The 25,778-nt window shown below is 34.2% G+C and overlaps 1 protein-coding gene across 1 annotated transcript in view; it reads left to right on the forward strand.

Annotated features, from left to right (window-relative positions):
* The first annotated feature begins 18,788 nt into the window (after positions 1 to 18,788).
* LOC145694774 (single-stranded DNA cytosine deaminase-like) overlaps positions 18,789 to 25,778 on the forward strand; it is a 104,174-nt gene continuing 97,184 nt past the window's right edge. The window contains exon 1 of the mRNA XM_081771408.1: positions 18,789 to 19,111. Within this exon, the coding sequence (XP_081627534.1) occupies positions 18,897 to 19,111 (215 nt within the window). The 5' untranslated portion in view covers positions 18,789 to 18,896. The remainder of the gene's footprint in view (positions 19,112 to 25,778) is intronic.

Here is a 25,778-nt window from a genome sequence, read left to right on the forward strand (position 1 = left end):
ACTGTCTGTTTTACAAAATGAAATGAAAGGAAATCTTGCAGTGTTACGTCCAACGTTTATGCCGGCTAGGCTAAAGGAGATTCTGTTTTACAGGTAAAATTCATAGAATATAATATTTCTTTCATATACAGGGCTAGCTTTAAAGCCTAACAACCCAAATATACTCCCCTCTGTGTTATAGTATTATTATTAGCGTAAAAAAAAAAAAAAAAAAAAAAAAAGCTGTATGATGCCATTAGCCATACCATAGACCATATTGAGGACAAAATGCAGCTCTTTCTACCGATTTTGAATCACTGTTTTACATCGTTTGACCTTCGAGGAAAAAGTTGATTTAACTTGTTTCCAATCTATATAAAACTGTATATTCACATTACCAAAAATAGCTGTCTCCTCCTTCCCCCAAATCTGATTTTCCGTTACGTAGTCACAGATTCAAGGTAATAAAAAAATCTGGATTTTTACTAGCATACAAAAAACATTATCTGACACGATAACTAATATTTCTCGAATACTACACCGTTGAATCTTACATAATTTTGCAAGTTTTCTCTTTGTGCGCGTTTCTGTTTTCCAGAGAGACTAAATGAATAACATTTTGAAATCGTCTTGAAATATTTATGTCGGTATATGTCGGTATAGCTTCTTTGGAATTAGTTCTTTAAAAAATAATTCTGTATGCAAATCAGTGAAATCAGTGATTGTAAATAAAATAATCTCTTACACGGCTGCCAACCGTAAGGTTTCACCCGTATTGTACGGGTTTAAGAACTCAGACACGGGTGTACGGGTTGCTATTCAAAATGCACAGATGAGCTAATAATTTTGACACTGTTTTTCTTTTATTGTTTAAAAGCAACAATTCGATTATTATTGTTATCATTTAGCAAAATAAATAAATAAAAGAAAAATAGTCATATTTACCTACCCTACTGTGATCAGAATCACAAAGTCTATTCAGAAATAAATGTTAATTAGAGTTTCAAATCTACCTTATTTTGTTTCTCTAACAAATACTGCAAAACGTAGATAAAAAAAAAAAAAAACATACATACATGGATGTGTTTAACTGAAATAAGGTTCTAATTTAACGAAATTGAATTTGGAGGACTCAAGCTTTGAATGTACGAGTGAGCAGGTTTGAAAAGTTGGTAGTCCTGATCCCTTATCTAATCTAGGACATACAGTAAACTTCCGCCAAGTAAATTATTAAGCATAGTCTTTTTAATAATAAAGATAAATGATAAATGTTTATTATGATCTGGCCTGTACATTTTAAACATTTATTACAGGAAACGAATGTCCAACTAATATTGTACTCATTTTAAAATAAATTTTATAATGTCTAACTTAATTGTAGGAAACAAAATGATGTACACTGTACAGAATGAATACCTACAGGTTTTAAATAAAACTTTGGCTTTCTTTTATGATTTAAACTTATTGATTAGGGACTCTGCACACACACCGACAAAACTACCGGTTTCAAAATATCAAATTTCACCAGGCTTCTATAATCTAAGATGTTTATAGATTCTGATGGTTTGTATCGTGGTTGACAATCTTTTCTTAAATTCAAGCAGATATTTCATTTCTTGTGAGAGTCAGCGTCCAACGTTAATCACTTGAACGTCATTTTAAGCAGAGGGGCATCATTTGGCGAGGGCAGAGGTGTAATTGCGTCCCTGAGTTTGATAAACTTTTTAAAATGGATATTAATATACTAATAAAAACGTGAAGCTTTGTCAGTGAATAATCTTGTTCCTCCCCTGGCGAAATCTGAAATGACATTACTGATTTCAAGATAGCATAATAATCGGGAATAAAAATTTACGTTGTAAACAAGGTGGCATGTTTATGACTAACATGATGATAAGGTCAAATCAGTAGAGTAATTTTAGACTTTGCCTGGGAAGAGCAAGATGCTCCACCGACATAAAAGTTTCGTTTATATATATATATATATATATATATATATATGGTGTCTTTCCGTTGTGCCTACTTCCCGTTATGCCTACAGGCCCTCCAGCACTTTGTAGAAAATATTTTTAATGATCTTATCTGTAGGCAGAACGGTAATTCCCGTTGTGCCTACTTCCCGTTCTGCCTACTCTTTCGAGACGGGGAATTCTGTGCAGGGAGGGATCTTTTCTAGGGATTTTTTCTGTAGTAATTCTAATAGATTCTGTAAGAAGAATAACTATTCCTTTAAATTTCATCATATATTTTAAATGTTATCTTACTTGCTCTTCTCAGAAAAAATGACTAGGTACAGTTTTGTTATTAGCAGCGTTATTCACGTCTACTTTAGTAGAGATGTGTTTTTTTAATACTTACAGAGAAATGGAAAATTAATTGATTCAGTTACAAGAAAATAAACTTATTTCGGTCTAATATCAAGTCATTTCACAACAAAATTTTATTCAGTTTTCCAGTAGTTCATCTCCAACATTCTAAGGCTCGCAGTACGTAATAGGTGCTACAGTTCACATCCTCAAAATATATTTGGCCATATATTAAACAAACAATGCAAGAAGATGCATAATTCGGTCTCTTTTCTTTTTCTAAAAAAAGCCTTTGTCTTCTACATCACAGATCTTTTTCCGGCATCACCTCTATATATGATCAGGTGCTTTGTCCTCTATACATGATTCTGTATTACACGCAATATGTCGTACTTATATTGTAAAAAAAGAAAAAAATGGGACCGCAATGGCTCAGGGGTAGAGCGTTCACCTCTGGTGCATGGGGTCCATGGTTCGATCCCAGCTCGAGCCAGGTGAGCTTTGTGGTGGACAAACACCGTGTGCGTTGGTTTTCTCGGTGTTCTACCGAAATCTACGTTAGCAGTGATTAGTATTTCATATATAGGCCTACTCATTCGGTCATTTTAGTCCTTTATGTTTTTCCATTAGTTTCGTTTGTCATTGTTGTATTGCCTATGTGTTCTACAATTGTGAGCTCAGAAGTGTCTGGATATGAAATGGTGCATAGTGTCTTTAATGGAGTGTGGTAAGCGTAATTATTATTCTCATTCCATAAAAAATCATTTCTGAGATCTGCATGCCAATACGAAATTTTAATCTGCTCATACCAGAGATCTGAAATTAACTCTATACTAGTGTAATGATTACAAAACTGAATACTTATAAATTTACCGTGTTACTAACAACAAACAACAGACGTTATCCTTAACGTTATCTACGACAGACGTTAACATGCAACTTCCAATCGTTGTTGAATGTCTATTGTCAAGCTTTGATTTGTTTTATGTAATTAATGTTTCTCTCTTTTCCAGAGATATATGGAACCAATATGATAATGTTGAGGGAAGAACAAATAATGTTGTAGAGGGCTGGCACTCTAAATTAAACAGAAAACTGACAAGAGAACATCCAAATATTTTTACATTTGTACAGCTGTTGCAGCAAGAACAGAGTGAGAATGAAGCTTGTATGCTGATGTTGGAGGTAGGAAAAAAGCCGAAGGAACCAAAGCTGAAATATAAGCGAATTGAACAAAAAATAAAATCATTGAAGGCACGTCTGGAATCACATGTAATAGACTTGGTGGCTTACACAGATGCAGTTGCATACTGTTTGCATTTAGAACAGTGATGGTGAGATGTTTTAAATATATTGGCTATATTAACGATATATGGTATTAACATTGACGATATGTAGTATTTACATTGACAATATAAGTATATGTAACATTGCATGTAGTATAGAATCGTGTTAGAAGACAAATTACCTGTTAAGGTAATGCCAAAGAAGGAGCAGTGATGTAAAAGACAAAGGCTCTTTTTTTTCAAAAGGGCCGCCTTATGCATCCTCTTGCATTGTTTGTTTAATGTATGGCCGAACATGTCTTGAGGATGTGAATTGTGGCACTTTTTAGTACTGCAAGCCTTAGTATGCTGGAGATAAACTACTGGAAAACCGATTAAAATTCGGTTGTGAAATGAATTGATATTAGCCCGAAGTAAGTCTGTTTCGTGTTCGTTTCAGATACAATGTCAAACGGGTTACTGGCAACTGAATCAATCAATTCGAGGAAAGAGATATGATGGAGACAAACACTCTTTTTAAAGGCCGCCTTATGCATCCTCTTGCGTTGTTTGTTTAATGTATGGCCGAACATGTCTTGAGGATGTGAATTGTGGCACTTTTTAGTACTGCAAGCCTTAGTATGCTGGAGATAAACTACTGGAAAACCGATTAAAATTCGGTTGTGAAATGAATTGATATTAGCCCGAAGTAAGTCTGTTTCGTGTTCGTTTCAGATACAATGTCAAACGGGTTACTGGCAACTGAATCAATCAATTCGAGGAAAGAGATATGATGGAGACAAACACTCTTTTTAAAGGCCGCCTTATGCATCCTCTTGCGTTGTTTGTTTAATAGTTGGCCAGACATGTCTTGGGGATGTGAACTGTGGCATTTTTTAGTACTGCAAGTCTTAGCATGCTGGAGGTAAACTACTGGAAACCCAAATAAAATTTTGTTCTGAAATTGCTTGATATTAGATCTTTTTTTTTTTTAATGTTTGTTTCACATACAATGTCTAACATTCTTGCAACTGAGTCAACCAATTTTCCATGTATGATGAAACTTGTAGAGGTGGTGGTTGTTTTTACAGAAGCTTTTAGAAATACTAAAGAAATATTCCCTACAAAAATTCCTCCCTGCACATAATTCCCCGTCTCGAAAGAGTAGGCACAACGGGAAGTAGGCACAACGGGAATTACCGTTCTGCCTAGAGATAAGATATTTAAAAATATTTTCTTTAAAGTGCTGGAGGGTCTGTAGGCAGAACGGGAAGTAGGCACAACGGGAATGAACCATATATATATATATATATATATATATATATATATATATATATATATATATATATATATATATATATATACTGTATTAGTATAGCCTACAATCGATTAAAAAGTTTGGACTTCTGAAACTGACGGCGGCAATTGCCCCTGCCCTCCCCAAATGACTCCCCTGTATCAAATACAATCTATTAGTAGAAATACAATTTTCAGATATTAAAGTGCACAGTTCATAACTACACAGAAGCTAGTTTGTGGGCAGGAAACATCTTTAGAATAATAAGTAATTATTAAGCATCTAAAACTTGTTTTCAGTCAATACAATCAGCCATGGGATTCAACCCCAATTGTGAATTAAGAACGTTAATCAGCAATATACAGCTGATTAAAGCTATTACGAACAAAGACGGAAATAAGTTCGCTAACTGTAATTCGAAAACTGAAAACTCCTTTCGTTATCGTTTCCTCAATGGGAGGTTCTCCAGTTTGCTCCCACTTTCTTTATTCCACCATTTTATTCATTCTCATCGTCACTGTCTTCTATCATGTATAAAAGTTACTTCTATGCTGTAATATAATAATGCAATGTGTGTGTATGTTTGTGTGAATTTAAACATACTAAACTGTCGCTATTCGGAGACTATTTCGTGAACCCCAAAGTCTTTTTGTTTATTTCTTTCGTTTTCTAGTTTAACGTTCCACGATTATGCTCCAAGGCTGAAGGAGACTGCAATATTGATAATGAACCAAATGGTGGAGTGAAGAAAGTGGTAGGAAATGACAAACCCCGAGAGAATCTACGCACATGGTGTTTGACCACCACAAAGCTCATTTGGAATGAATTGGGGTTGAACTAGGGACTTCATACATCAGAGAACAGAACTTTACCACTGAAGCATTGGGTCTTGAAAATTTGTGGTATTGGAAGAGGTGGATATTGGAATCAAAGTAAGTATTTAATAGAATTCCGTGTCATTGAAACCTCTATCCACACACTGGGCACCAAGAAAAAAAATAAAGAAAAGGGTACGAGCTTTTTTTCGGATACCCTGCACTTTGACTAATCATTAATGCTAGAATGTTACAAAAGTTCTCTCTCTCGCTCTTTCTCTTTATCTCTCTAAACTCGTTTAGAACTTGATCCATCGATTTTGGTACTGTAAAAATAGTTTTCTTTTATTGAAGGAAAGTTGAAAAGAGGGCGAACAATAAATCTAGTATTTCTGTAGAGACAAGTTCTCCTTTCGCCTATTGTCGCATCTTTTTGCATTAACCATAGTTTGTCACACGAAATCTACAAGTCGGAATCTTATTGTTGACATACTGAATAAACTACGAGAGGTCAGAACATTTTTCTTACTACCTCTTTTACTGGAACTAACATTGCTATTTTGTTGCTGAAATATAAAACAGCAATAAAAACCAGGTAAAGGAAAACTTCTGTTATTTGTACTTTTTTTAAAAAAAAATGAACAGGTAAAATTATCTCACAAATGCATCACATACCATAAAAGGGCCAATCCTATATGGATGGACCTTGAAATGAAAACTTGCTTTCAATTACGTCCTTCCGTAGCAGAAACTTCCATCTTTTTTTAGGACCTCCCTTTCAGTTATTACTTTCTGCTTTGCTCCTTCTTGGAGAAAGCGTAGTCTGGAAGATTGTTTTATGTTAAACCATATTTTTAATCTCAAATTACAATAAAAATTAATTCCTATTTGTATTCTTGAATTTTCACGTATGTTCCTATTCGTAAAATAATAAGATGCTTTCTTATACAGTAGCATGTTGTTGTCTGTTAAACGATATTTCGAAGTTAAATTATAATAATTATGAACTCTTTATTTTCTTAATTGAATTTCCACATATGTTTCTCTTCATAAATTAGTAACATGCATTTCAGATTGTTATTCGATTAACCATATTTTGAAGTCAAAATTATAACAAATATACTGTAAATTTTTAAATGCTAAATTGAACTTTCACCTATTTCTCTATTGTTATCAGTTAAACCATATTTGATGTTCTAATAAATATAAAGTCTTATTTACTAAACTTTTACACCAGTTTCTCTTTATAAATTTACAACATACTTTCTAGAATATTGTATTTTATTGAACCACATTTTAAAGGCAAATTAAATAAAATTATTTGTATTTGCTTACTTGAATTTTCACGGGGGATACGGTTTCACAATGATAGAGTAATTACCTCTGTAGCGCGGGGTCCCTGGTTCAATTCCTGGCCAGGTAAGTTTGTGGTGGACAATATCGTGCTCTTGGGTTTTCTAGGAGTGTTCCCGTTTCCTTCCACATTCTCATTCCACCAATTCTTCCATGATCAGTCTCTTGCTTTAATCATCTTCTCTCTTAGCATAACAGGCATAACCGTGGGACGTTAAATTCAAAGATTTTATTTCATTTTTTTTGTTGACATCTGTTTCTATTCATAAATTAATAACATGTTTCCTAGAATGATATCTAGTATTAAATTGCATTTTAAAGTCAAATCACAACACAAACATCAAATTAATAACATGCTTTCTAGAATGCTATCTGCTAAACCATATTTAGAAATCAAATTATAATACTTGTAAAATACTCAGAAAATAATATGCTTTTTAATTTTTTTAAACCTTATTTTAAAGTCAAATTACGGAATACATATAAATTCATATTTGTTTACTTGAATTTTCATATCTAATCTTTACGAAAAGTACTCGAACTATATCTCATTCCATATTTAATAGGGATAAAATATATTGATATTGACCTGTAGTGAGTACTAGCGACATTTTTTCCTATTTTTTATATTTGTTTTATATTTTTCATATAAGAAACTATTCTCAATAAATATTTTTCCGCCTGCTATTTTTATTATAACATGTTCTTAAATAAGATAATCCCTTCGCTTTCAACCGAATGCTTAATATTCCCTTCCGTTTTTTGCTTAATATTGTCTCTCATTTTCTGTGGCTAGAACGGACGAATTATATTTACATTAATTTCAATGGGAAAATTACTTCAGTTTACAAACAGTGTTACGAAACGGATTTAATTCGTAAGTTGGGATCCACTCTATTTCAATATTCTCACGGTTTTCTTTTCAGACATTGGATTATATACAGTAAATTTAGCTTCTACTGCTTTCTTAGGAGCTTTGAAGTCCGGAAAATTGCTCAGATTGTGCTTCACGCCATAGACTTATTACTCAGGACAAATGCAATTCGATACTAATGAGCTTGATATATAATCAAGATAAAACTTACTAGAAATGAGCTTTTTAAGTTTTACGTCCGAGGGTTATGCCGGCTACTCTAAAGGAGACGATGAAGATGAGAAATTAATGAAATAGTGGAATGAAGAAAGTGGAAGAACCTCGAGAAAGCCCACGAATATAGTGTTTGTCCACCATAAAGCTCAATTGGCGAGAGTTTGGATCGAACCAAAAACCCCATGCACCAAAGGTGAACGTTTTACCACTGAGCCACAACAGCCAATAAAACTTACTAGATATATAATGCGCTATTCTGCAAAGGAACAACTATGGGCGATTCACGTTGTGGAAAAAATGTTCAAAAGACCTATTGGTTTGTTGGCAAATGAGTTTAGGAAACTTTCCGTCTATATTATTTCCTTTATTTATTTATTTATTTATTTATTTATTTATTTATTATACAGCACTCTTCGTATTTACAGTACTTTCTTGCGGAGAATTATACATTCAAATTACTTGTGAAGTTTTGTGAACTAATCATTCCAGTTTTGCTGAAGAACATACTACCTAGGTAGAGGTTGAAACAGGACGTTTCAAACATGCAAAATTTCTAAATGCCAAGCCATTATCTTAAAAAGTACTGCATTTGTAAAGGATTTGTTTCCAGTATATGTGATTCTAATGTCTTTTATTCTAATTTAATTAGTGCTAGTTGTACTTAATTTTACAAAAAAAAATGTGTTTTTTTTTATAAGATAGGTGTGTTTATACTCATAAATAAAAAATAAAAAAACAGAATTATTTATTGCTTATAACTATCTCGTTTGCCTGCTTCACAGAGAAAATATTAATACACAATAACACACTGAGCAAGGCTATGTGATGATATGTAAAAAAACGCTAGCACGTAACAGTTTCAACACAATAACTGTGTCTTCATCAGACTTCCACTCCTTCAGGCTGCTTGGGAGTTGGTCATCACTTATATACTCTCCGGTTTAAAAGTGATACTACTGCTTTTGGGGAGACATGTGAGTAGGATAACTCTTGAGTTTGAGTTAAGTTTTTGCATTATATGTTCTTGTGCAACACCCGAGGAATATTAAACAGAGCATACTATTAACTTGGGCTTCGAAACACGACCAGGGGCTTAAACGAATTAGTCCTAGCAGCGACAGGAACTGTTATCTGTCCTATGAGCGACCGATTAATTTACATTGAGATGATGAAAGATGATATGATTCTCTCTCGTAAAATATGTTTGCTTCTGGCATTATTAGCGTCCGAACAACCTTGCTATGAAAAATGTACGTGTCAGAGATATTGTTCGTCAAATACATTTTCCGTCTACTGTGAGTGCAAATAAAACTTGTGTTAATTTTGAATTCAATTTGACATAAAACATACCAAATAACTTGAGGGGACAACAGGAATATTTCCAAGTAAAGTATATTTTATATAATTAATTATTGAAAATCCGATTGTAATATTTCCTTTCTTCAAAAGCTATGCTTTCTGTACTTAATTTAATTCAAATCTTACTCACTAAGCAAAGCAATGATATATTTTACTTTGGAAAACTTATAAGTGTAACAGCTTCGCACACTATCTACTTTTAAGACTTCCTAAGACTCTATGAATAAAATGAGAAAAACATTTCAACCATAAAAGGCAGCTTTTGAGACCCCTTGTTAATTATTAAGGGTATATGTTTCTTGTAATTGTGAAACGGCTGGAAGAAATGAGAACTCTAGGAACGTAAATTTTTCATGGTACATTTTGTTAGGTTCTAAATCACATTAGTGTGAAACAAGCTGAAGAAAAAGGAATCTTATCTTTTCCATTATCTTAGTACGCGTATGTAGGAATCGGTGACTCATAGGCCAGTTAACAGATTGAATCGATCGCTCGCAGGACAGTTAACAGATCTTGTAGCACATAAGACTGTCGCAGGTAGGATGACACCGGCTTAAACCACTTGCACTTAGAGAGTGCGAAGACCATCATGCACTCTCCAGTATATGCCGTTCCCCACCACGCAATCTCGCTGGCACACATATTGCTGACAGATGACGAGAAGAGCCCTGAAACAGGGGCAGCGGGGAAAGGTCAACGACACGGTCAAGTCCATTTTCGGTTTTTGAGGTGTGGTCTATACTTAGATGTCGTCTGCTACTCCGGGTAAAGTTATATGTGTGCTATTCCGTGGTGTCATTTGAAACCCCGTGCGAAAAGTGCGCGAGCCCATACCTACGTCATACTACTTCTGCTAGGGTTCATCTCGTCATCTGTCCAGCGCATGTTCTGAAAGGACATAACCATGGGAACTTGAAATCCTCCCCTTGAAGAAATTGTCTGAACGCCACTGAACTCATATATACCCAAACGTAACTCTTAAGTTCCAGTACGCCAAAACTGTTCACCTGAAAATATGGAGTACAAAACCAATATACAAACGGTAATATGTTCTACATAAACACAAATTTGGTTTTCTCTTTATCTAGAGATTACCATGAACCGTTACCTTTCGCAATCCTCATATTACACTAATCATCATTTTCTTCTATGTTCAATACGTTTCATTTTGTTGCTGAGTCACCGCTTCCGATCATTCAAGCATCTCTACATCCTTTAAATGCTGACATGAATTATGTGAATTTTCACTCACGTAAGACATATCAGTCATTAATTAGTACGACAAAATAACTATCCTAACTCAAGTACAAATTAACAAGGATAAAAGAGTTCTTATCCTTGGCTCGTCATATAGGCTACTTTGTCAAAAATTATCTTACTAGGACCGGTGGCGTGATTTTATGCTTGCGCTTGCTCTGGATCATAAAATCACGCCACCGGTCCTAGTAAGATAATTTTTGACAAAGTAGCCTATATGACGAGCCAAGGATAAGAACTCTTTTATCCTTGTTAATTTGTACTTGAGTTAGGATAGTTATTTTGTCGTACTAATTAATGACTGATATGTCTTACGTGAGTGAAAATTCACATAATTCATGTCAGCATTTAAAGGATGTAGAGATGCTTGAATGATCGGAAGCGGTGACTCAGCAACAAAATGAAACGTATTGAACATAGAAGAAAATGATGATTAGTGTAATATGAGGATTGCGAAAGGTAACGGTTCATGGTAATCTCTAGATAAAGAGAAAACCAAATTTGTGTTTATGTAGAACATATTACCGTTTGTATATTGGTTTTGTACTCCATATTTTCAGGTGAACAGTTTTGGCGTACTGGAACTTAAGAGTTACGTTTGGGTATATATGAGTTCAGTGGCGTTCAGACAATTTCTTCAAGGGGAGGATTTCAAGTTCCCATGGTTATGTCCTTTCAGAACATGCGCAATCTTTATACATGTTTATTAATATGCAAATGTTTATTTTTCATAATATCTTGTTAAAGGAGAAGGTTTTAACCTGGAAACTCCCTTTGGGCAATCCTCTGTGTGAGTTATATATTTAAGGTGTACATTTATTATAATATAATATAATATAATATAATATAATATAATATAATATAATATAATATAATATAATATAATATAATAAAATATAATATAATATAATATTACAATCATTTAATATATACATTCGTAGTTATTATAATATTTAATAAATGAACTACAGTTGAGAACCATTCTTAGTGTTTTTGCTTTAGACTTAAGTAAGTTGTTTACTGGAGTATGTAAGTTGTATTTTTTTTTTAAATGTCTTGTTAAATGGAAGAAGAGGCACTTTGTCTCAGTAGAAGAGTGCTTATCTGTGATGCGTGTGTCTCTGGTTCGATCCAAGGACAAGTAAGTTTGTGGTGGACAACATCAGTTTTCTCGGGGTACTCTTCCCACATTCTCATTCCATCAATTCAGCAATTGAAGCGCTTAAAGGATAAAGGTGTTATGTTACTTTTTTTTTTTTTTGGAACGTTGCATTCTGGCGTTTCATGCAAGTGTTATATATTAATCATGCTACGTAACACATCATTTAGTAAGAAATACTGTATGACATAATCTATTTCTGCCAATGAACCCAAAAAGAGGATGAGTAACAGGGTGAATTTTCTCCGTCAGAAGTTTTTAAAATTGCTCATTTTCAGCAATAACAATTGAAGGCATGAAAATGACAACCAGATAAAGACCAATTTCTAAAAAATGAGATTTCCATATATTCGAAATCTATGTTCAGTGGTCTATCAGTGAGTGTGAAAACAAGAGTTGTATGCTTACCCATTCCCCCACCAGAGGGCTTTTAAACTTACCCGTTTTTTTGTTGACAATGACAACCAGACAAAGACCGGATGTATCTGGTTTTCGTTCTCAGTTTCTGAATAAATATGTTCTGGCATGGTTAAAAGGCTTGCCTTATACAAAAAGGTCGGTAGCACGCCTCCGATGGATATGAGAGGGAAATCTGAGGGTTTCAGGCAGTGTTTCCTTCAGAAACAATGTTCCGGGGGGGGGGGGCACATTTCGTATTCCGGGGGGGGTCATTGCTGGTACTATTCTATTTATTATTATATTATAGACGTATTATTTTGGTCTCCTCCGGGGGGCACTCTCAGAGCTCCGGGGAGGCAGTGCCCCCCTAAAATCATGTCTGGAAGAAACACTGGTTCCAGGGTTAGTAAAAAGCCAGAGAATGTTGCGCGTCAAGTAGTAGAATACATCAAATCTTTTCCTGCCAGGAAATCACACTATTCTCGAAGAGATTCTTAGAGAGAATATTTACAACCGGACCTTACTGTAAAAAAAAAAAAAAAAAAAAAAAAAAAAAAAAAAAAAAAAAAAAAAAAACCGCATGAACTTTAATTGGAGAAACATGAACCAGAGGTTTTCCATAATATTTCTCAAGGGATCAAATGTAAGCCAGAAATTTCGTACGAATATTATAATAATGGTTTTAACAGCACATTCAATTTAGCTTTTGGTAAACCTCGCAGTGATGTGTGTCCTACTTGCGACGAATTAAAAGTCAAAATAGATAGAGCAATCGATGAGGATAAAATGAACTTGCAGTGTGAAAGAGAGGTGCATTTGTTAAAAGCACGAAAATTCTATGATGATTTGAAAGAAAAAAGCAAGCAAGCCCAGGAAGATCCATCAGTCGATATTTTATGTTTAGACTATCAGCAGAACTTCCCTCTCCCTGTTCTACCTATTGGAGAAATATTCTACAATAGATAAATATGGATTTATAACCAGTGCATTTATTCTGCCAAGACAGGAACATCAAAAATGTACATGTATGACGAAACAGTCACAAAAAAGGGAGCAAATGAAAGTGTGTCTTTCCTACCATTACATCGAAAATTTCGTGGACTCTAGTGTAAAAACTCTATACATTTTTACAGACAACTGTGGAGGACAAAACAAAAACGTAACTCTTGTCCAGTATTTATCCTTACTTGCTACTACTAAGAAATTTGAAAATATTGTTCATCACAATTCAGAACGAGGACACTCATTTCTCCCATGTGACAGACAGTTTGCACAGATTGATAAACTCAGACGCCAAAAAGAGTATATAACTACTGGAGGAATGGTATTCACTTGTTTAGAGAGCATCCATAAAGTTTTGCGTCATAAAAGTTCAGCAAAACATGGTCAAGGACTTTTATAATTTCTTGGCACCTTGGTTCGTTAGGAATAAGGAATGCGGACAAGGCGTTCAAAATCTCTACTTACAAGGTTTTCCAGTATGAAGACAAAAACATTTGCGTATCCCACGGACACTCTCCGGAAATAGAATATGATTGTTTTATCGGAGTCAAGAAGATTGCAGACATTAGTGAAGTAAATCTGAGCAATGCACCTCGAGCTTACTACAACTCCCTTCCAATTAGCGCAAAGAAGTTGCAAGATGTGCGCAAATTGTGTTCCAAATACCTCCAGACATTTATAAAGGATGGTATGTCAATCTTCACTGTGTAGAAATTGAAAATAACACGAGTGATACTGATACAGATATGAACAAGTAGCAGACATTTTTAGTGAGTGTGAAAAACAGATATCTCCATTTGCATTTTTGTATTTCTGTAATAATGTTCTGTAATAATAAAAAATAAAGATTTTTTTATTATTAACTATAAGTATCTTGTACAGTTAAGAGTTACACTTAATTCCAACCATGTTGTAGCAATTATACTGGATATACGTAAGTATTCTTTGGTCTTTACCTTGTTATCACTCTCACTCAGTTAATATTTTTATCTGGTTTTGTTTTCTACGTCTCTTGTAAAATTAGCATTTTGGTCTTTATCTGGTTGTCATTTTCATGCCTTCAATTATACTATTAGAGAACTTACGTCAGTGTTATATTCACTATTGTGTACTAACGATGCACTGACGAACGATATTTGTCCCAAATTTGTGGGACACTAGTGTAAATTTTGGTAAATCTCAAGTTATCTTCAATAATTGCTAATAACTCTTACGCTATTATAGCACTAATGTTACTGTTATAATGTACTAATGTACACAGTGGCGGCGATTGGACGTTAAAAGTGGGGGGGGGCAAGACATGATCTGAATATTTGTTTATCAATGTTAGTTTACCCGGTTGATGCTAACACTTTGTTTGACGAAAGGTTGTATAACTAATAGGATACTATATTTTTCAGTTAAAATACCGTATACTGTATTTCATATTTTATTAAGTAAATTGGCAAGAGCAACGCAAGTAGGCACTAGCCCTTTGTATTGTTAAACAACAAAAGTAAGAAGAGGTTTGATTTCTTCCTCATCTTAAAATTCTGTCTGAAAAACTGTGTGATCAGGTTATTTAATAACAAATTTGCAAAACAAATAAATAGAAAGGATAATATTAATCATAGTAATGAATAATGAGACTTGTTTTGCAAAAGTTACATTGAAACCGGGGATTAATGAACAACTTATATTTTTAATTCCACAATGCTATTAAATGTGTTATTACGCTTAGAAAGACAGTAAATACTACGAACGTATGCTACATTTAACGAAATATTTTTGTAGCTTCCCGAAACATGTTCGTTGCCATTAGGTGCACTTTACACTTTCTTGGAATATATCTAAACTTACCAATACTTAGAATCACTCCACACTCCAGTTATAGAAAATAATTCTGAAACCTAGAATTATGTTGAACTCACTAAATCTAATTATATATACACTCGTACACCTCTAAACACACCACTTCACTCGTATATTACATTGCAAAAAATGGAAAAGATAGAAGTTGTTTCTTATTACTCTGTTTTTATTCGATATTCCTTACTATTAGAAAAAAAGAAAATACGGTGGGGTGCTGACTGCCACGGGTGCTGACTGCCACAGCCAATTATTGGTGCTGATTGCCACGACTGGCCCTGATTGCCAATATCAAGGTGCTGACTGCCACGATGGCGTGCTGACTGCCACGAGCCTGAGAGAAAGTTGCTAGACGTAACATTACCGGACGCCAAGAAGCATGAAAGAAACTAGACGAACTTTAGGATAGTGTTGTTCAGACCAACACCTAACAAAGGTAAACAGGTCTCTGTATGTACACTCATGTCCAAAATTATTGTCGCATGACTATAAATATGTTATTCTAGTAATATAATTTGATAACGAATTCGCCCGGTATTTCTTATAATGTTAGTATGTGTATAATCGGCAATGACAAGTATGTGGTAAATTTCATGTCAAAAGAGCAGTGAATAAGAACAATAAAACGAAAATAAATTTTTCTTGTCCATTAGTTACATTTTATTTTACTCATTATGATTGTCGCATTTATAATTCTTTCCCTATGAAATTTACCACAAATATACATTTCCTGATTATACACACATCAGTATTAAAAGTACTCTGCAAAATTATCAAATTATATTCTTACAAGAAGACAATTATAGATATGCGACAATAATTTTGGACATGAGTGTACTTCAGTTTTGTAAGGGAGCGGTGCGTACAAAATTGGTACGATTTATGTATTCTCACTTAAACTCCCTATGTCAGCATGAACTGTGTACAGCTGCGCAAATTGTTTCGAGCAGCTCTTGAAAGTTCCATCAAAAAAGCACTGCTGGCTGTCCCTCACAAGGGAAGTTCAGGATAAAGCACTCGCCTGCAGAGATACTAAGCATACCATTTAAAGTCCCAATTCATGCTGATTACAACAAGCTAATAAAATTCCTGTACGGTTGAGAACGGTTCGAGTTATTCAACTTGGAAGTTTATATGAGAAAATGAGGATGTACGCATTTATACGCGTTAAGTACAACATAATTAGTAACGAATATTGACATACGAATTGAAAGCTATCGGAAGTAAAAAAAAAAAAAAAAAAAGTGTTTCGCAATAACTAACGGGTTTGTTAGATACAATTAGTCATTACATTGTTCACAATAATCATAAGTTAGAGATGAAAATTGATCACTGTTGTTCTTCTGTTTTATGAAGAAATGACGCAGTTACATACGCCCATGAGTACATCTAACAAAACACTAACTAATGACATTTGTCCCATGTTTGTGGGATAATTAGTAAAATTGTTGGTAAATCTCAAGTGGAACCCCACTGGCTAATAACTATTACAGCATTAGAGTACTAACATTATTGTTAGAGTGCTAACGTGCATCACTAACGATGCACTAACGAATGACACCTGTCCGATGTTTGTGGGGCAATTAGTGTAAAGTTAGTAAATTTTAAGTTAGCCTCCATTGGTAATCACTAATAACTCTTCGCTATTAGAGCACTAACGTGCATATGCGAATGACACTTGTCCAGGTTTTATGGGTCAACTGGTGTAAAAATTGGTAAATCTGAAGTTGGATTCCCGCTAATAACTCTTACTCTATTAGAGCACTAACGTTGGTGCTATGTGCACTAATGTGCCCTAATGGTGCACTAACCACTGCAAAGTTTCAATGAATTCTGTGAATGTAAGGGATAACTTAAAATACGTCAGTTACTGGCAGGGTTGCCAACCGTCCCGATTCTGTCGGAAGTGTACCGATTTCTCTCATTCTCCCGCGTCCCGAGTTATCGATTTTCAAAATTAATATTTTACTGAGCCATTTTTACAAAAGAATCATTTATTCTTTTACACGTACAGTTTTATGTATAGAATCAATTTGACGTGTTTTAATTTGATTTACGAGAAAATAGTTAGCAGCTCGTCTTTAATTTATAGTTATTCCCTAACTGTTTTGAATCCAGCCGATTATAATGATAGTATATTCCATGCAGACTAAAAATATTGTTTTTGCAACCTCTATGTAAAACCGACTGCTCCCGTAGTGGCAGTAACACTAACGTTCACTTCAGCAGGTGGCCGCCACGCTAACTATACCGGGTACCGGTCGTCTGCCAGATCTGCCAGCTGTGTCGGCGTCTTTTGCTTCACTTTTGATTTGGCGCGCAATCGCATTGTCTACATTAACCTGTGCTGTGCAGTATTATTCTGTTCTTCGACGTTAACTTATAAAGTTATTTTTTTACATACAATGGTGGATGATAATGAAGACAATATCAATAATGAACCATTCACATCGAAATCTCGGAGGGAAGGGATTCTGTCATCGATTGTCCTGTCCCGATTTTTTTATTAAGAAAAGTTAGCAACCCTGGTAACTTGGCAAAAATTCTGAAGAGAATCAGGAGGGCACCAGTGTTGCCAATTTGGAGGAAAAGTCGCTAAATCTAGGGGATTCGCCTTCCAGGATAGCGACAAAAAATATTTTTTCCGATTAGCGATTTTTTTGGTGATTTTGGAATGACGATTTGGCGACTTACCTACAAATCTAGCGATTTTTGTGCTGCGAACAACTTGTCCTAAACTAAACACTATTAGCTCGAATCAGTTCAGATATATATTTATTCCTTTTGCTTATTTGAATCAGTGCAGGTGTTGACGAGCTGGGAAAGTGCATAACATTTATCTCTATATTCCCACTTTGATTGCTGTTACCTCTAACCTCCTCATGGGAACCAATCCCAGCTTTCAATGTCCTTTAGTTTACAGAGCTTCCTTTAGAGGCACAAATAATACATTGCCGATAGCAAACAGATTATCTGTAGAAGCGAGAGTAGAAGTGAAATGTGTAAGATTTTTTTCCTAGACCTTTAATTTTGTTCGTCTTTCTAAACTCATTTTTGATTTCGCTGAAGCAAAATTGATCACAAAGTTAAAAATGTACAAAAGTGAAATAATTATTAGTTATATATGTCTATCATATATGTTCTTGTAGCATAGGTAGTATTATGGTTTGAATTGATCACGTATCTTATACATACACACACTATATATATATATGTATATGAAAGAGGCAAAATTCCACGAAAATTTTTTTTAGCGACTTTTCACCCAAAATTGGAGTCATTTCATCTCCTATTTAGCGACTTTTTGTATTAACTTGTTGGCAACACTGGAGGGCACAGTGACTCAGTAGTAGACCGCTTACCTCTGGTGTGTGAGGTCCTGGTTCGATTCGTGGCGAAGTGTGTTTATGGAGGACAATGTCGTATCCGTAGGTTTTCTCAGGGCACTCCTGTTTCCTCTCACATCCTCATTTCACCAACTCTTGCATCATCATTCACTTGTCTTAATCATCTGTCTCCCTTAGCCTAAAGGGCATAATTGTCGGTCGTTAAACTGAAAGATGTTGCACTGAATCAGCAGGGAAGAAGGAGTAAGAATGCATAGCGAGAGAAAGTGACAGCAACCGCGACGAGAATTCGTGTTTCAACTTGATTTTGTGTTCGTACGGAACGAAGGTCATCCATCCACTATCGACAGGAAGCCACTTTCGATACTTGACTTGTGGTGAAGACAGTGACAGTTGTGTGCTGTTCCTTTGGTTGGCAATATGTCGTATAGGTTCAAGCGGAAGTGTTTAGAGGAGGCCGGAGAACTTATGAGAGAAACACATTACGGCTATTTCCCGAACAAGAGTGTTATACTATACTCTAGAAAGGAGAAGGGGTGGCGATATTACAGGAAGGGGTGGCAGTTCAACGATGAGGACGGCCACGCAGAGTCTCTTCTGATTGAATTTTTACTTAGCAGGAATTCAGAGTTAAGGTATGTTTATGCACCAATTCTGATCTTTATTTATGCTCCTTAAGTTTTTTATAGTGGGAATATGTGCTAAGGATTGAATACAAGACTGTTCATCGTTTATTATTATGGTATTAATAATAATAACATTCGTATCACAGCAGAAGATGAAGAGACATTGGAGTGTAGGAATCCTAGGTTTTATAAACCGAAAACCGGAACACTTTTAAAAAGATAAACTACTACGAAATAATTAATTCTACTCGTTTGAACACATTTCCATTGCTGAAAGTTTCCCCCTCCCTTTCTTCCATTAGTTCTCTACTCAGGATGCGAATTATCGGGAGCTTAAATGGGATTTCTCTCTCAATCACACTTTTATCCCCCTTCAAAGAAACTAACTGAAGGATACTCTTCCGGAGATACTTGTCTCCCCGGCCCTAATCATGTTAAGTGTAGTTCCAGTGGTTTTTCAAAGTTTCCTACAATTTCAATCTGCTAGCTGTATCCCGAAATGAAAAATGTGAACTATTCATTTTGGCTTTTTCTAATATTAGACTCATAGCTACCAGCCACAATGTAGGTCTATATACATTTCACTTTTTTTTTTTTTTTTTTATTATGTCTATTATTGACACTTGTTATTATGTCCTTATACTCTTCAGTTCGTCGTCGGAGGTGAATTTGGATGGTGACGTTAGACCACATAGAAAATAACAAGAGTATTTTATTATGTTATTTTCTCTGTGATTATACTAACTACGTATGACGAAGTCATGTATTGATTTGCAGATATATTTTATACATGTACAATGGAAGATACTAGCCTATATTATAAATAGAGTTACCAATTTAGCCGCTTTGTTACCAATCTGGCCATTTTGAGAACCTGGCTAGCCACAAATTTTCGAAAAAGCCACTAGTGGCTTTTCTAGCCATATGCTCAGTGGTCGAAGTGAGACGGTATGCGGTGGTATGCCTTACCGCCTCTCGTTTTTCAGTGATGACGACATACCGTCTCTGGTTCTTCAGTGATTAAGACATACCGTCACTGGAAAGTGAATGCTAATATACCTTTCCCAAATTCATTTTTATACACAATGATTGACGAATAGATTTGTATGTCAAAGATTTTATTTCTCACGTAGATATAATTTCTAAATGCCAACCGACATTTTTGTTATTTTTCCTAGATTTTGTTTTTAAAATGAGGTGTCTAGAAAGAAATTAATCCCTTGCTCCTACGGAAGAACTCGTATTTGTTGTAGTAGTTGCCTATAAGGGTCACATGACAGATAGGAATGAATCATGAATCCAATCCAAACAAAAACAAAAAGTGGTGTATTGGAGCGACTCATTTAAACTGAAATTGGAAAGTATTGTTGGGTTTATCGGGACTTTTTGTGCCTACAATGGTAAAGAAACACATAACTGAGTCCGGAATTTAGGAGAAAAAAGAATATAGTTTATGCAATTAAAAAAAGGAAAAGAAAACTGCGTCTTTCTAATAATTGGATTACACTGTGAATACGTGTACGGCGATTATCTATGCACGTGAGTGTATCCTTAATATTTAGATCTTTGTGGAGATTGCTTTTAATTCAATCTGATATTGTTAGTTAATGAAAGTTAAATATTTTCAATATGGAGAAGTTTCCAGTAAAACTAAGAAAACAACTCTCTTACATGGTTCCCCAATAAATTCATTTATCAGGAAGTTAATCCTTATGACATGAATTTCACTGCATTTCCTGATTAACTTACTAAAGCACAAAGCGAGACTAAATTTAAAGAACATATATGACTGACAATACAATAATGGTGGATTTGGTTATTCTATATGTGCAACTTTGGGTGCATTCAAATTTAAAAATCTGAGCATGGTCAGATTTAGGGGTTGTCTGTTGTGAAGGAAGCAGACCTTCCGGGGGTCTGGAATACCCCTGTGTCGAGTAGGGGCTGGAAGTTGTTCCACGAAAAATGGTTTAAAATTTGTTAATATAAAAACATGGGTTTTCGTGTATAATTCTTTATAATACAACATAAAGGGATGTTTTTTATTTTTTTTAAAAAAATGGGGGCGGGGGCAAAGCCTCTCCATGCTCGCTTTTCCCGTGACTGTGGAGATGCTATCCCATGGTTTTAAGTCGTTATGTAAATGAAAATGCAACATACCCTCACTGTATTTCAATATTTAGATAGCCGGTATGTCGAGTCAAAATTGTAATAAAACATACCACAGTAGTATTGATTTAGTATCATGACCGTAAAAGAGATGCCGCGCCTTGATAAGAGATAGTTTATCGCTTGTTTATTTAAGGATAAGGGGGGACTATCGAAGGAGGTGATGCAATAGGATTAGGAAAGGGGGAAAGGTTAATTGATTGATAAGGAACACGTGATGTGTTTCACAATGATAGATGACGAAAGGAAAGGTTGAATGACCACTACGAAGGTCACAGTGGATGGTCCCTGTGCAGGACCACAATGGATGACCCCTGAAGACTGCCCCATGCAGGACCCATGGCCCCTTGGAATTGACCCCTAGGACCCATGTTCCCTATGCATGTTCCATACGAACAGCACGTGAGCAGATAAAAGGAAATGACCCCTGTATAGGGACACCCTTTTATGTTTTATGAATTTTAAAAAAATATGAAATTATATTTATGTGGGGAGAGGAATTGAACTGGGGAAAATAGGAAATAACTTTATTTTATTATTTAGCCATATTTGGTGTTCGTACTAAAGACGGAGTCTTGTTCTTGCACATCCATCACCGAAGAACTTAAGACATGAACTGAGGTTTAGCGCGCTTTGAAAACCCGGATGAAATGACCTTTGTACGATTAGATAAACTTGTGGAACGACGAAACATCATGTGACGATGTGTAATTTTGACCCTTGATACATGATTAAACATCATGTGATAAGTAATTGGGGTCATTGACGTATGACTAAACATCATGTGATAAGTAATTTGGGGCTACAGCAGTATGATTAAGTAACATGTGATTGATGACTAACCACGTTTGATTATGCATAACGTGAACACGTGATGGGATGCACAGCAACAGATGAATAAACATTATATGACACTGCCACAAGTAATGTTGATTTTACGTATTGTGAACATGTGATGGGAACGCTATGATAAGATATTATAAAAGAAACTGTTGACGTACTACAAAATAAGATAGATAGGGTATTGAACTTATATGATTAAAGATCCTTGTTATTAATTAAGATTGCCAGAGCGTTGAATACATAAGCGAGAGATTACCAATGATAAATAAAACTGAATTTAACATTATAGATGTTTTGAACTTTGAAAACTTGTTGTTTTCGAAATAATATTTGTTTTAATAGGTCGGTTTAAAATATCATATGGTTTGACTACAACATGATAGCATATTGTTTACGTGTTTTCCGTATATCATGTGCTTATGATCAAGGGTTGTTTTTGAAATTATATTTGAAAAAATATAATGATCATGTGATATGACGTTGGTGATAAAATGTTTCCTTATATACTGGGGTTTGAAGAGAAGTTGTTCATAGAGGCATCAACGCTGTAGAGTCGATTAAAAGTTAAGTAGAGAGGCAGATTTGAGATGGATTCTAATATTGAACCGGCATTGAAGAAGTTTAAGTCTTTAGACGCTCCGGAATCTCCAGAAATAATTATTGAGGAGGAGATTATTCATCTTAGACATGAACCGGTTTTAATTCCAACATCACCAGTGGGATCACCTTCATTATTGAGAGCATCAAATACTGGACCATTGTTTGGTACAACATTAAAAGTACCAGCAATGAAATGGACGCTGGATGTTGAGAAAGAAGAAGAAGCAAGACAATTACCACCAACAGCGATATATGTGGAGAATGAGAAAGCAAGACCCCCATCGCCGGATTTATTTATTGAAGAGGAGGAAGAAGGAAGATCAGCAGCACAACCACCATTGATATATGTGGAGGAGGAGGAGGAAGAAGGAAGAACACCAGCACAACTACCATTGATATTTGTGAATGAGGAAGAAGCAACACCAGCACAACCACCATTGATATATGTGGAGGATGAGGAAGCAAGACCCCCATCACCAGATTTATTTATTGAAGAGGATGAAGAAGCAATGTTTCCATTATTATATGTGGATGCGAAGGAAGCAAGACCCCCATCACCAGATTTATTTATTGAAGAGGATGAAGAAGCAAGGTTTCCATCATTATATGTGGATGCGGAGGAAGCAAGACCACCATTGACAAGTTTATTCATTGAAGAGGAGGAAGAAGCAAGACCACCAATGTTACATGTAAAGGATGAAAAAGAAGTAAGGCCCCCATCGCCAGACTTATTTAGTGAGGTGGAAGAAGAGGAAATTCTTCGTTTATTTGAGGAATTGGACGAATGTAAACCTGATACACAAAAGGAACCAATGGATTTATCAGTGCGACGAAAAGAAAAGTGTGAGTGCGGTTTTGATATTGTGGACAAAAACTGTGTACATAAAAGTATTTTAAATTGGAAACCTGAAAATGCATTATTGTGTCATGGCTGCCACTTTAATTATTACAATCAGCTTGGACATCATTGTTTGCTGGCTAACCAACTGTCATTAGAAGCGGAAGCATGGCTTATTATGGCAAATGAAAATGTAAGAAACGATGTATATATTATTTATCTGATTTCACATGCTAATATGTATGTTAATGAACAATTGTTTAAGAAACAATATAATGAATTATTGCAAAATCCGAATTATATTGAGGAATTACCCAATATATTATTAGAGAAAGACAGAAATGTAACATTTAAAGCATGATTTTTGTATACATATTTTGTTTTGTACATATATTATTTCTTTGTATTATTATTATTTTGCTTGTATATATTTTTTGTTAGTGAAATAAATATTTAACCAAAATTTTATTTTTGATTTTTATTTATTATTAAAAACTTTTCTGAATAATAAAAATAGGTAATATACTATTATTGGGTATAAAAATTGGTATTTACAATGAGCTTTAATTCGAAGAAACTTATTTTTCAAATACACAAATTGTAAATTATAAAAAGTTATACGTTAATTAGAAATGCAATATGAAAACTAAAAAAACTTTTTGCATATACATATGGTATAAAAGTTTGAAAAAACAAAATGCAAAATGAAAACGAAAATACAAGTTTAAAAAACAAAATGCAAAATGAAAATACAAGTTTAAAAACAAAACGCAAACGAAAAAAAAGTTTAAAAACAAAATGCAAAAACGCAAACGAAAAAAAAAAGTTTTTTACTTGCATGCATTATAAAATGCACAAGTAAATTTTATGACATGTGAATTTTGTCTTGTTATATGCACATGTTAAAGTTTTTTTACTTGCATGAATTAATTTTCACAGAATACTTTAAGTATAATAATATTGTAAAACGCATTTACACAAAAGAAAAACACATTTAAGGAAATAATAATAATCAAAAATGAAAACAAGTAATATACACTGATAAAATTTTATTCACAATAACATATACACACAGATACATTTGTATTTTTAATAATGTTAACATTCTTTGATATATTGTTTAATACATTCAAGATTTATATTAGTATATGCACAATTACATATTGGACAGTTTTCTGATAATTTATACACAATGTTTTTATTATTTACTAATTGAATAACAGAAGAGTTTCCATTACAACTTTTTAAAATGCGGATTATATAGTAAATCTTTTTGTAAAAATAATTTGGTAATTAATTCAATGTTGTCTTTGTTTAATAACATGTTATATAATGTCCATGTAAATTCCCAATCATCAATTTCAATATCAGAATGCACTGTTGCAAATTGATCATATAAATCATCAAAAGTTTGTGCGCTTACCATTGTACGCCATGCATTATAGCGTAACATATTATAGTCCGAAGTAATACAATCGTGTTCTTCTACTTTGCTCCTGTTTTGAAAACATCCGTAACACAAAAGTTCTCGATGTGGTTTCCAACGGGCAATACACATTAACACACAGTGTTCTTTTATAGAAAAAGAAGAACAATTATATTCGCATTTTTCGTATCTATTTAGGAAAATACAGCGATGTTTACAATAACGATTCTTGAAACACATTTTTGTCCTTTTCCAGGTATGCTTCTCTTAAATCAAAAATATGATAATCATTCAATGTAATTTCCTGATATGTATAGTTAAATTTGCTTATAAGATTTGGAATAATGTTGGTATTTATATATTTTACATGAATTTTCAAATATTGTTTTAATATTTGATCACGTGTTGATTTTTTAATTAGGAAATTCCACACAACAGTATTTAATTCCTCATCGGTTTCAGTTAAACATTTATGCACAGTTTTATTTTCACTACGATTTGCACAACCTTCACAAAGTAAAGGTTCAGAAAGTTTATAATTTTCTAGTAATTGTTTTACACAAATTTCACTTACGTTATTAGGAGTACAATTACACTTTACTTCGTTGAATATAAGATTATCATTAAAAATTGTATTTTCACTTGTTACTTTTTCTTCAAATGGTATTTCATTTGATTCTCTGAAACTTCTTCTATACTTGTTCGGGTATTGGCTCCTGTGTTGGAAATATTATGCGACATGTATCATCTTCTTCAGGAATTTCAGGATCATTTGGATTAACAAGTATAATTTTCTTTTG

This window comes from Thermobia domestica, chromosome 1 (genome assembly GCF_964235325.1).
Source record: "Thermobia domestica chromosome 1, izTheDome1.hap1.1, whole genome shotgun sequence".
In the NCBI taxonomy this organism is placed as follows: Eukaryota; Metazoa; Arthropoda; class Insecta; order Zygentoma; family Lepismatidae; genus Thermobia; species Thermobia domestica.